Raw genomic sequence first — 13,133 nt, forward strand, 5'->3', positions numbered from 1 at the left:
GGCAAATCTGCTGCACAAGACCTTTTTAAAGTGTTAAAGACCAAAGATGTCAGCTTGAGGACTAAGGTGCGCCTGACCCAAGTCATGGTATTTGCAATAACCTCATATGCATGCGAAAGCTGGACAGTGAATAAGGCAGACCATAGAAGAATTGATGCCTTTGAGTTAAGATGTTGGAGGAGAATATTGAAAGTCCCATGGGTTTCCCATAGAACCAACAAATCTGTGTTGGAACTAGTGCAGCCAGAGTGCTCCTTGGAGGCCAACATGGCCAAACCTCATCTTTCATACACACAACCACCACCACCACCACTTTCTCTAAATGGTGTACAGCATAGTTTATCACAATATAAACAAATACAATCAGTCTCTATGTAATCATAATATTGTCATAAAATCTTCTGACATTTCTTTTAGATTTTAGGACATTTTGTACATCTTGTATTCCTTTTCATAATGATTTTTTCATTTGAAATAAGTTTCCATTTATTTTTTCCATAAAAAATATAGATTTTTAGGTGGGGGCTGTGTATATGTGTGTGAGGGGCAAGGAATGCTGGTAGACAGGATACAATCGGTTTTGAGTTAAATATTTACCAAAACTAGGTAGTGAATTATAGTCATAATCTGGGAATTGACTTTTGGTCAATTTTAGTATAAACAATCCTCAATAGAATTATGACTGCAGGAAGAGATAAATAAAATTATATTTAACCATCAATTCACTTACAAAATATGCCTTTTATTCTGAATGTCATTTTGGTTACAACATCTCAAAGGTTATAAGCCATAATGTATTTTAAAAAATGAATTAAAAGATTGTTATTTGAAAATTTTCAAAAGGGAAAAAAAAAAAAAATTTAAGGTCAGTTGCATCTAATTAATTTGAATGTTTTGTACTTCTTAATTTGGACCGAACTGTATGGTGGTTCAACATTAAGAACTCAGCTGTTAACCAAAGGCCAGTGGTTTGAATCCAACAGCCACTCAGCAGGAGAAAGATGTGACAAGTGCTTCCATAGAGATTACAGATGTGGAAGCCCTGTGGAGCAGTTTTCATCTGTCCTGTAAGATCACTATAGGAGTACTGTGGCTCCATATAATAAGCACTGGACTATGAACCACAAGGCTAGGAGTTTGAGCCCACCAGGTGCTCTGCAAGAGATAGATAAGGCTTTCTACTCCCTTGAAAATGTAAAGCCTCGGGAACTCTATACAGGGTCTCTATGAGTCAGATGGACTTGAAGGCACTTAACAACATAAGGTTGCTATGAGTCTAAATTAACAAGGTGGTAATGGGGTTTTGTTGTTTTGCTTTTTTTATGCTCTCTGTGCATTACTTCTTGGTGTAATCACTACGTTTATTCGAAATATATAGTTTCTTGAGATATGTAGCCTCCATATTTTCTTGAGGCAGAAATAGTTTACCTAGTATTTAAATGTTGCTTATTTTTATCTTATTAACCCTTTTTTATTTCTCAACCAGTAAGAAAGAAAAGGATTAGTGACCTTATAAACTATTTAGGAACAAGGCATAAGGAAGAACAAAGAAGCTCTTGAATTATCAATGTTTAAATATCTGGTTTTCCATATTTTCCTCATCAATTACAACATTTAGTATACATGAAGCTCACTGAGGAAATGTATTAAAATTAGGGTTCATGGGCTCCACTGTCAGGGATACTGGTTCAGAAGTGCTGGGATTGGTCCAGCAATTGGCCATTTTAATAAGCACTGCTCTTATACTGTGATAGCGTAGTGGTTACGAATTGGGTTGCGAACCGTAAGGTCAGCAGTTCGAAACTACCAGCGGTTCCACGGGAGAAAGACGAGGCGGTCTGCTCCCGTAAAGATTAACAGCCTCGGAAACCCTGTGCAGGGTCGCTATGAGTCGGAACCGACTCCACGGCACATAACAGAAACAACAACTTATATTGTCACACCACATAGTTCTACCTTAGTAGCCCAATACAGAGTGCAAATACACTGAAGGAAAAGTCTGTATACTTGATCTTATTAGATAGAACATCCTTCTTTTAGTGCCCAATGACCATCCCAACCAGCATCGGCGTGAAGGCTAGCCAGCTCACCTAAGCAGCGGTATGGAATCACAATGTGGGCGTGGGTCTTGCACTGTTTGCGGCCCCTCTTGCACCAGTTCTGGATGGTGACTGGTTGGTTAGCTTCTACCACATTGGTGATCTGCAGCTCAGGATAGACCTGGAGGAGTACAGGAAAAGAACAAATTATTACTTGGAACAGGAGTTTCTACCTGGCTTGTACAATGAATAGCGGCCATTGTGATAAGGTTTTGCATTTCTGGTGTGGCGCTGTAGGTTAATGTGCTGGACTAAAAGGTTGGTTTGAGTTACAAGGTCGGTGGTTTAAACTCACCAGCCGCTGCTCAGAAATCCTACAGTGTCGTTATGAGTAAGAACCGACTATACGGCACTTTAACAACAACAACAATAGTGAAATGTGCCCTAATTCTGATCAAGCTAAAGAAATTCAGTGTAAAGAAAAAAAGATGTGACAAACCCATAGAAATACCATTAATAATATTAAGCAATGTAATTGAATGTACTTTTATTATATCGTTCAGGCTAAAAATATTATTTTCTCCACAGAAGATAAAATAGGAATTAGAGGGAGAGGGACCTTTAATAAGCATGGGGTCATTACTGACATAAAATAAACTAGTATGAGGGTGATATTCCGTATTGTCCTAAATAAATGTTACAGAGTATACCCCTGGGGATATTGCTTGGCCTAAATTCAACCTGTCCTATCTTATTCATTAGTCAAAGATGTTACATACAGGATAGGACCCACAACAAGTTTTCTTAATAAAAATTCTTCTCTTTATTCAAAGTAATTTACATAGAAATAATTTATCAAAAAGTTCTCACAGTGTCATTTAGATAAACAATTGCTCTCATGCATCTATTCCCTTAATAACTTTTTTTAAACTACAACCCTTTATTTCAGTTCAGCACTTGAAAATAAAGAGTGTGAAACTTAATTAACCAAAATATGTTTGTCCCCCTAAGATAATATTTAGACCTTAAACTAAAAATATATGCTGAAGTCATCTTAAAACCAAACAATGGTTTCATTTAACTAGTAAAAAATGTCTGCTTTGGACATTATATTCTTTAATAAATCTCTGTATGGGATCAAATTGACAACATCAACTTAAAAAAAGATTAGACAGAAACTTTAGTTGGCAGTGAGTTTATATTACACAGAGAAGAACAACTCGGAAAAAGGGGGGTGAGAATGGTTGTACAACTTGAAGAATGCAGTCAATGGTACTGAATCGTACACGTAGGAACCGGCGAATGTTTTTGCTGTGTATACTCTCAACAAAAAAAAAAATACATTTGTGAAATAGCAAACAATGCCTATTTATTCATAACAATGAGTGAACATTTGAATGAAGTACAGAAATGCAAAAATTTACTTCCAAAATTAACTTTTCCTTACCTAAATCAGACATTTCACAAGGGTACTGACAGATAACCACAACAAACTGAGAGAAGGAAAGAGAACGGAGGGTATAAACAAGGCTGGAGTTACTATGATGGACCATGAAACTGTCCGAGTGGAGGAAATCACAGCTATAAATGGAATGATAAAATAGTTAAAAGGTGGTTGTTTCTGTTAAGTGCCGTCAAGTTGTTTCCAACTCACAGTGACCCTATATAGGGCTTCCAGGGCTGTACATCTTTAAAGGAGCAGAAAGTCACGTCTTTGCAGGGACAGAAAGCCTTACTTCTCTTCCTGAGTGGCTGGTGGGCTCAAACCACTGACCTTGTAGTTCAAAGTTCAGTGCTTATACTATGGAGCCACCACTCTACCCTAAAAGGTGGTTGTTGCTGTGAAATGCTGTTGAGTAGGTTCTGACCCATAGCGATCCTGTATAAGGTTTCTGAGGAGCAACCGGTGAGCTTGAATCGCCGACCTTGCAGTTCAAATGGCTTTGCAGTCTGGCACATTATTGCACAATGCCACACACAATGAAATACAAGTCCTGGTGTGAGAGCAGTCAAATAATCTGTAGAGGACAGGTACTAGAGAAAGTGAATAGACAATTAAGAGATGACATTTAGAGAATCAGAGATGTGAAATTAAGACTTTAGAGAAGTTGCCGTTATCCATAATTGCAATGGTATACTCTGAACATCAGGGTGAATGGCTGATATTAGAGAAGGAATTGAGGAACTGGGATATTAGAAGGATCATAGAGGTTGATATTAAAATCCTTAAGAATCATAACAGTAGCGGCTTTACTGGAGAGAATGGCACAGAGTTAGGAGCTAAAATCTTCTAGGACTTAAGGGGACTGCTGATAAGTGAACAGAGAAGTCTCCAACAGGTGGAGGAGTACTGATGTACTTTGAGGGTGTGTACTTCACAGCTGGGGTAATAGTGATTCAGTGCTGTAATTCTCACCTTCTATAAAAAACAAGGTCAGCAGTTCAAGCTCACCAGCTGCTCCTTGGAAACCCTATACAAGTTCGCTATGGGTCGGAACCGAGTCGACAGCACATAACAACCAAATAACAGCATAAGGGACAGCCACAACACCTAACTCTCAGTGGAGGCCTGCATGTTGCTATGGTGATGAACAAGCTTTAGTGGAGCTTTCAGCCTAAGATGGGCTAGGAAAAAAGGTCTAGCAATCTACTTGGGAAAACCATCCAATGAAAACCTTATGAATCACATTACTTCAATCCACAACCAATACAAGAGATGGCACATGACCAAGCAGAACGCCATTCAGCTGTTCCTGGTGCCATCATGGCAGCTATCAACAACAACTTCACAACTGTGGGGTGAGTGGCTTAGGGAGGAGGGAACACAAATGCTTTGGAAGTAAAAATGAGGAGCCAGGAGAACATCCTCACCTAGGCACCAGGCTATGAGATGAGGTCTGTGAGGAAGGAAATTCTACCAGAGAGACCGTCGGGGAAGCAGCACCTTTGTAGAGAGTCAGGATTCAGAGCAAGAAAGTCCAGAGTGTAGGCTATGGATACAGAGAATTTTGCTTAGTATGATCCTGCCTGTATGTAAAATGTTTATATAGTTTGTTCACCACAGAGTTTTTATGTTAACATTGAAATTTTAGAATTCCATTTATTTTGCTTCCCGAGTCCTTTGTTCACTTCAGGTTACCCAGCACTAGGGTAAGCTGTTAAGGAATGAGGCACCAATCACAGTGCTGTGTTATAAATGTAGTTCTGAGGTATATGCTATTGAGAATACAAAACCACCAGCTGTTGGGGAGTAGACAGTGATTCATGGTAACTCCAGATTTATCAGAGTAGAATTCTGTTCTGTAATCTGATTTTCAAAAATAGATTGGCAAGCCTTTGTTCCAAAGGGTAGACTTGCACCTCCAATTTTTACCAAGGGACTCTGATAAAAACACAAAATAGGGTATCAGAATCCTGGGGTGGGTGTTTAAAAAGTTATTCGTCAAAATACTGTCTATGTCTCCATGTGGTACAAATGATTAAGTTAAATGCTCAACTAATAACCAAAAAATTGGTGGTTCTAATCCACCCAGAGTTACCTTAGAAAACCAATTACAGCCAAATGGAACACAGTTTTACTCTGAACACATGGAATCATCATGCGTTGGAATCAACTCACAGGAAACTAACAACAACCACCCAGCTCTAAATGAATAAGGCTACATTCCCTTACATTTTATTTTGGTTGAATGATCTTAATACCTCAATGCTAGAATTTAAAGTCATAAAAAATGTTCTACTTATAAATTCTACTAAAGAATTTAATAGTCCCATGGTTTGTGTAATGAAAGTGGTTCTCTGTACAGTTTCTCTAACACTTGTGGTTGTTTATTATGTCTCAAAAGTACAGCACTGATGAGTCATAAACTCTATGATAGTAGAAAGTAGGCCCTGAGGGACACAAATTTATGTGCAGTAAAGTGTGAGCTACAAGTGTATTTTTCTAAAGGGGTTCTGGCTGCCACTTCACAGAAATACTACCCTACCTGCTGAGAATTTTCTCAGTGCTCACAGACTTGTATTGGCCCAGTAGTAAGTACACTCACAATCACATTTGTTTCACCTTTTCAATTCAAACTTAAATGATTATTAGCACAAATGGGAACACACTGATTAGAAAAAAAGGAACACATTTTCACACTGCATACTATCTTCAGATTCCTCTGAGTTTTTTGTGCAACAGAACAGAAACATGAACTGTCATTTTCTAGCATGTAGAACTATATACTGACAAATTAAAATCGTGACTTCTCTGCTAAAGATCCCTAGAGTTTAATTTCCTCCATGAAATTTAGGGCAACTTCTTAAGCTTGTACTTCTCTCTTTGTAACACTGATGACAATTAGGGCCACGGTGGGATAAAGCACTGGATTGCAAGCATGGTTTGAACTACAAGGTCCGCAGTTCAAGCTCACCAGCTGCTCCTTGGAAGCCCTACACAGGGTTACTCTGAGTAGGAAACAATTCAGTGGCACTTAACAACAACAACCATATGCAGATCAGTGCACAGATTATAAAATTTGAACCACATAAAAGCTGTGCATAATTTGCATGTGACCCTAACAATTAAAATGGAAGCAGTAATGCTGGCCTGACTTAGCTACTTTTATTCAGAGAAAAGGAGTTATTCATTTAGATTTGTCAAAGATACTAAAATACTGATATTTTGGAGTTAGGATGTTTACTTAAGGAAGGAGAAAAATCAGCAATCATAGTAACAAAATCTCTTTTGAAGCACGCAGTCAGAGTAGATGATTGCTGCATGTATGAGCAAACCTCAATTCAGAAAGAAAAAGAAAAAAAAAAAATGTAGTTTCTGACAAAAATTCCAAATACAAACTACATATATACCTATTATGGGGAACCCTGACTGGTGCAAACGGGAAACACATTTGGCTGCTAAAAGGTTGCTGGTTTAAATTTACCCAGAGGCACTTGGAAATAAGGGCCTTCTACCAAAATTGTTGTTAAGTGTCAAGGAGTCAGTTTCAACTCATAGCAATCCTGTATAGGGCTTCCTATGGAGCACAGTATTATTCTGACACATGTGGAGTGGCCAGGAGTTGATTTACTGGCACACCTATGAAATAGCTCCAATATAACTAAAGACAAGTAAGTGTGTTCACACAGAAAATAATCAAAACATAACAAGTTAATTTGAGTCAAGAATAAAAATTAAAATAGTTAAGACACTCAAATATGTTTGTGGCTTTTCACCATAATCTATTGAAAACATCAGTTGCATATGTTTTCTATATATATATATATTGTAGTATCCCAAATCTTAACATAGAAAATAAGGATATCTGAGCTCCCTGAGCAATTTTATTTGCATGTATTTTCCAACTAACAGCAAGCATTAGCAAAGTTCAACTCTCATGAACACTTCCTTTCTAAAAACTCTCTTATATGAACCTCAATTATGAATAACTATTTTCTATATTATAAAAAATTAAAAACAAAAGACTTCAGGTATCTAACGCTATACTGAAAGCAGAAACAAATCCAGGCCTATGTCAGCTACTTGGAAAATAAACTGTCCTTAGTTCATAAAAGCTTCCTAGTTTACAACTAAACAGAGCAGTCACTGTATAAATGCATACACTGTGTTCAAACACTCTTACCTAAGATCCCTTTCACAACACTTCAAATGCTCAAACCATCAGGGTCCCCCCTAAGTAGCCAAACCACCTCCATTTGCAGTGTAATACAATGTTAATCCCTCCCTCATACTAATGGAATGCTTTATGGTATTTATCACAGCATGCTTCACATTTTTGTTAATACATATGTATAACGCCTTCCCAGGGAAAATGCACTTTCCTGAAACACAACCAGGTATATGGTAACCTCCCTATGGTGCTCCACATTCATTATCTTAGGTCTTATGATGATCAGAGCCTTCCAAATGCCCTCCCTTTTCTTTGCTGAAGTCAGTGTTCTGACCCTGAGCTGAGCTCTCTGAAGGAGTACTCCTTCATAACCAGATTTTAACTCTGCAGCTCAATTTCTATAGCTAATTAGAGCTAGAGGAAAGCAACTGCAAACTGGAATCCTGAATATGGGCTCTCAACCAAATGAGGGGGACACTGACCAGAAGTCATGTGAATTCAGAGCCAGTGATCTAGAGAAGGAAAATGAGGGGTTGGAAGGGCATGTGGAGAGAAGCCAAAAGAGAGCCTTGTACGTTATACAGAGACAGACAGACAGATAGAGGAACAGACAGGGACTGCTTATAATGCTTACGAGGTGTGGCTAACACTTGAACTCTAAGAAATTCCCTGTCTCTCTCAAAAGCTTACAACCCCCTCCCCACCCCCCAAAAAAACCATTTGCCATCAACTGGATTCCAACTCTTGACAATCCCATATACTTCAGAATAGATTGACTCTAGGATAAGCACTGGACTGCTAACCACAAAGTTGGTGGTTCAAACCCACCAAGGACGCCAATACAGGATCACTATTATATATATAATATAAAAGATTGAAGTTGTCAAGGACTTCATTCTTTTTGGATCAACTATCAACACTCGTGGAAGCAGCAGTCAAGAGCTCAAACGACGTATTGCATTGGGCAAATCTGCTGCACAGGAACTTTTTAAAGTGTTGAAGAGCAAAGATGTCAGCTTGAGGATTAAGGTGCGCCTGATCCAAGCCATGGTATTTTCAATAACCTCATATGGATGCGAAAGCTGGACAGTGAATAAGGAAAACCATAGAAGAATTGATGCCTTTGAGTTGTGGTGTTGGAGGAGAATACTAAAAGTGCCATGGACTGCCAAAAGAACCAATAGATCTATTTTGGAAGAAGTGCAGCCAGAGTGCTCCTTGGAGGCCAGGATGGCTAAGCTTCGTCTCTCATAATTTGGACATATTGTCAGTAGGGAACAGTCGCTGGAGAAGGATGTCATGCTGGGTAAGGTGGAGGGTCAGAGAAAAAGAGAAAGACCCCCAACGAGATGGATCAGCCAGGTGGCATCATTGATGGCATCAAGTGTGGCAGCAGTGGTGGGGCTGGCCCAGGATCGGACATTGTTTCGTTCTGCTGTGCATGGGGTCGCTATGAGTCGGTTCCGACTCAACGGCACCTGACAACAACAACATGAGTCGGAACTGACTTGACAACACTCAATAACAACAATAGAGCCTTCAAAGCTGTGACTTTCTGAAGACTGCCAGGTTGTTCTTCCTAGGGTCCTCTGGGTAGGTTGAACTGTCTGGTTAATACATGCATGCTGTGATGATTAAGATTTTGTATCATCTTTACTGAGTCAAGATGCTCAGTGGTATGAGATCTAACACAATGTAGTCAACTCCATGATGAGCTCTGTCATGAGCAGCCAGTCAATTGACAGGAAGTTTCCTAAGGGCTGTAGCCTGTTTCAAATATATTGGACACTTGGACAGTTTGCCTGCTTTTGCTGGGTCTGAATCCTACATTTGAACTGTCATCTGAACTTAAACTAGTATCTTGCTTTATTGTCTGCTGATTCTGAAAGCCATCAGAACTCAACATTCTTATTGATCCAAACTGTTTGCTTGCCATCAGACCTGCCGATATTGGTTCATCTGACTCACAGACTTGGGACTTTGCCACCTCTACAACTGTGTGAGCCATTTGTCTCTCATACTTTGGACATATTGTCAGGAGGGACCAGTCGCTAGAGAAGGATATCATGTTTGGTAAGGTGGATTGGCAAAATGGCAACATCAGTGGGTTCAAGTGTGGCAACAATTGTGCGGTTGGCCCAGGACAGGGTCATAGGTTGTGCATAGGGTCGCTATGAGTTGGTGCCGACTTGATGGCACCTAACAACAACAACATACATATATATACAGAGTCCTGGTGTGTCACTGAATTGGACTACAAGGTTGGTTGAGCCAAAAGATTAGCAGTTCAAGCTCACTAGCCGCTCTTGGAAACCCTGTGCAGGGTTGCTATGAGTTGGAACAGACTCAATGGCACTTAACAACAATATGAGACTATTTGATAGCACGAAAGTGCCATAGAATATTATAAATATATCTCTTAAATTAAACAAAACAAAACAAAAAACTCCATCAAGTTATTTCTGATTCATAGAGACTCTACAGCACACAGTAAAACTGCCCAATCAAGGTTTCTAAGACTATAATCTTTTCAGAAGCCAACTGCCACACCTTTTTCCCTCAGAGTGGCAGTGGGTTTGAACTACCAAACTTTCAGTTAACTGTCCAATGTATAGTCATTGTGCCATGAGGGGGCCTCTCTTAAATAAAGCACTAAATGATTGTTCAGAGAAACATAAGCAACTCAATGTTGTTCTTCCAAATATGATGTGAAATAACAAAAATAATAGCATCTAGGTATGGTGCTGCAGGAATCCTGGTGTGGCTCTACAAGATAATGCATGGACTGCAAGTTTGATTTAAACAGCAAGGTCAGTGGTTCAAATCCACCACCCACTCAGAAACCCTAGATAGGGTAGCTATGGGTTGGAACCAACTCAACGGCACTTAACAACATGAACAGCAATATATAAAAAAGCAGTTGATTAATGTTAATAAGCACATGGATGAGGAAAATGCTGAGTAAGAATTTAAAAAGCTGTGTTCTTATCTCATGGCCTAGCAATCTGAAAAGTAATTTTTACTGACTGTACAAACATGTTTTATTTTACAAAGTTAATGTCAGTACATAAAATAAGCTCTTTTTTTTTTTTTTTCCTTTTAAACAGTTGAAGAAATTTTAAAAGACCAACAAGTCAGAAGAAATGATTGGTTGGAAAGAATTTTATATCCATATTAGAAGGCAGTTGAATATAGACATAAAATTATGTGGATATAAAATCTGTACAATGCTGAAATGCCTTGTAATTTGGTCACCAGCAGAACATTTTCATTTGTAAATTTAAAATTATCTAAAGCTGCTTAAAATTGTAAGTAAATTAGTCTCAGACAAGATGACATTTAAGTTGTTAAAAATGTAAAACAAGAAGTGACATTAATGATATTTAAGAAAGCCAAGAACATGTAGTTATAAAGAATTTAAGACATATGTTGTCAGTCCTACAGAAATTTTCCTTTATTCCTATTATGTATTAAATTCTATACCCCTAAAAGTTATGATCAAGTCTTAACCCCATACCTGCAAATATAACACTGTTCAGAAAGCAGGTTTTTCTTTTGTTAACACAGGGGAAGATCAGAGAAGAAAAGTACCGCAAAGAACAATGAACACCATTGAGTGTCAGAAAAATGAACAAAACTGTCTTAGAAGATCATCCAAAATGCTTCTTAAAAGCAAGGATGGCAAGACTTCGTTTCACATACTTTGGACATGTTATCAGGAGGCACCAGTCCCTGGAGAAGGATATCATGCTTGCTAAAGTGGAAGGTCAGCAAAAAAGAAGACTATCAACGAGACGGATTGATACAGTGGCAGCAACAATGGGCTTAACCATCAACTGTGAGGATGGCACAGGATATGGACAGTATTTCATTCTGTTATATACATAGGGTTGCTATGAGTTGGAACTGACTTGATGTCATCTCACTGTACAAACAAACATGGTAGGATGAATTGTAAACCTACTCCCTTCTGAATGGTGTATTATAAAAAGGGAAATCCTACAAGGAGAGACCTTCTTTAGGGGGAGACAGATATCATGATGGAGGAGACAGACTACATCTCCAGGCCCAAGAATGTCCTGGTATTAAAAGCTAGGAAAAAACGAAGAAATGCCTTCTTCTAAAACAGATTCTCACAAAATGGACACTCATTTGGTCTTCTAGCCTCCAGAATTATGAATAATTTTCTGTTCTTTGAAGTCAGCAGCCTGGAGTATTTTTGCTATAGCACCACTAGATAGTTAAGACAATTTTCAACACGATGGGCAAATGGGGGAACACTAGTAGAAGTCCCTTTTGCAAACAGGCCACCTGGTCCAAGTGATTAATTCCCAAAAAATCAGATTTAAAACATAATTAAGTTCTAAATGATTATGAGTTTCCAAGAACAAAAAGTCAATTGTGGCTAATAACGAGTTGAAAACAGAGTTAATGGACTGGTAAGTGGGGACTGTTGCTAGTTCTAAAAATAATTTGCCTATACTGTTCTTTCTAGTGCTTAAAAATTTGACATCAAGGATGTTTCTTTTGGGGGAAAAAAAAAAAAAGAAGCTAGAAATGATGTTGTACCAATAAATTGGTGTTCTAATCCTGTAATCGAACATTGTTTCGTTCTGCTGTGCATGGGGTCGCTATGAGTCGGTTCTGACTCGGTGGCACCTGACAACAACAACAACAATCCTGTAAAGAGTGAGCCCTGGTGGTGCAGTGGTTAAACACTGCACTACTAACCAAACGATTCAACTGCTTCATGAGACAAAGATGTGGCTGTCTACTTCCATACAGATTACACGCTTTGATTAAATAAATAAGGTGCACTGGACCACAGTTCAAATCCAACAGCCACTTTCTAGGAGAAAGAAAAGCTTTTCTGTTCCCAGGTACATTTATCAGATACTCTACAGAGGGTCACTGTGAGTCAGAATCAACTCCATAGCAGTTTCTTGAGTTTTGCATAATTGCATAATTAATGGATTTACAGTTCTGCAAAAGGGCTGAGCAACAAATCTGAACACACTGCTTGCTGAAACTAATGCAGACGATGAAGGGGTTAAAAGAAAACTTCAAGACATAATTCAGGAACAAGAGTGCCTAGTCTCTATACATTACTGAAATTGAGTAATAAGCACATGGACAGTTCATTAAATCATTTTTTCTATTCCCTTGAAATTTTGAATTAAAAAGAACTACATGTTAAAAAGACTTACCCCAAGGAAAAGGGTCAGATTTCTAGTTACATAAAAGTCTTGGGGGAGATCTACACTGTATATGGGTGATTTCATTTAGAAGCATATATACACAAAACAAAGAATTTAAAGTTCTCTAGCAAAATGTCAGAGAGAGAATAATTCTGGAATGAGAAAGCTTTTACATACATCAATTTCTTTCACAAAGAATCCATCTACTAATAGGATGATAAGGTTGATGTGGGTTGTCTGCAAGGTCAGTTTGAACTGCAAGGTCAGTGGTTCAAGCTCACCAG

At 38.5% G+C, this 13,133-nt stretch overlaps 1 protein-coding gene across 8 annotated transcripts in view; it reads right to left on the bottom strand.

Moving 5' to 3' along the window:
• Positions 1–13,133, bottom strand: part of APP (amyloid beta (A4) precursor protein) — a 374,547-nt gene that overhangs the window by 267,474 nt on the left and 93,940 nt on the right. For all 8 annotated transcript variants that reach the window (XM_006872475.1, XM_006872472.1, XM_006872474.1 and 5 more), the window contains one exon: positions 2,091–2,220. In XM_006872475.1, coding sequence (XP_006872537.1) covers positions 2,091–2,220 — 130 coding nt within the window. The remainder of the gene's footprint in view (positions 1–2,090; positions 2,221–13,133) is intronic.

Source organism: Chrysochloris asiatica, unplaced genomic scaffold (genome assembly GCF_000296735.1).
Source record: "Chrysochloris asiatica unplaced genomic scaffold, ChrAsi1.0 scaffold00199, whole genome shotgun sequence".
NCBI classification, from domain to species: domain Eukaryota; kingdom Metazoa; phylum Chordata; class Mammalia; order Afrosoricida; family Chrysochloridae; genus Chrysochloris; species Chrysochloris asiatica.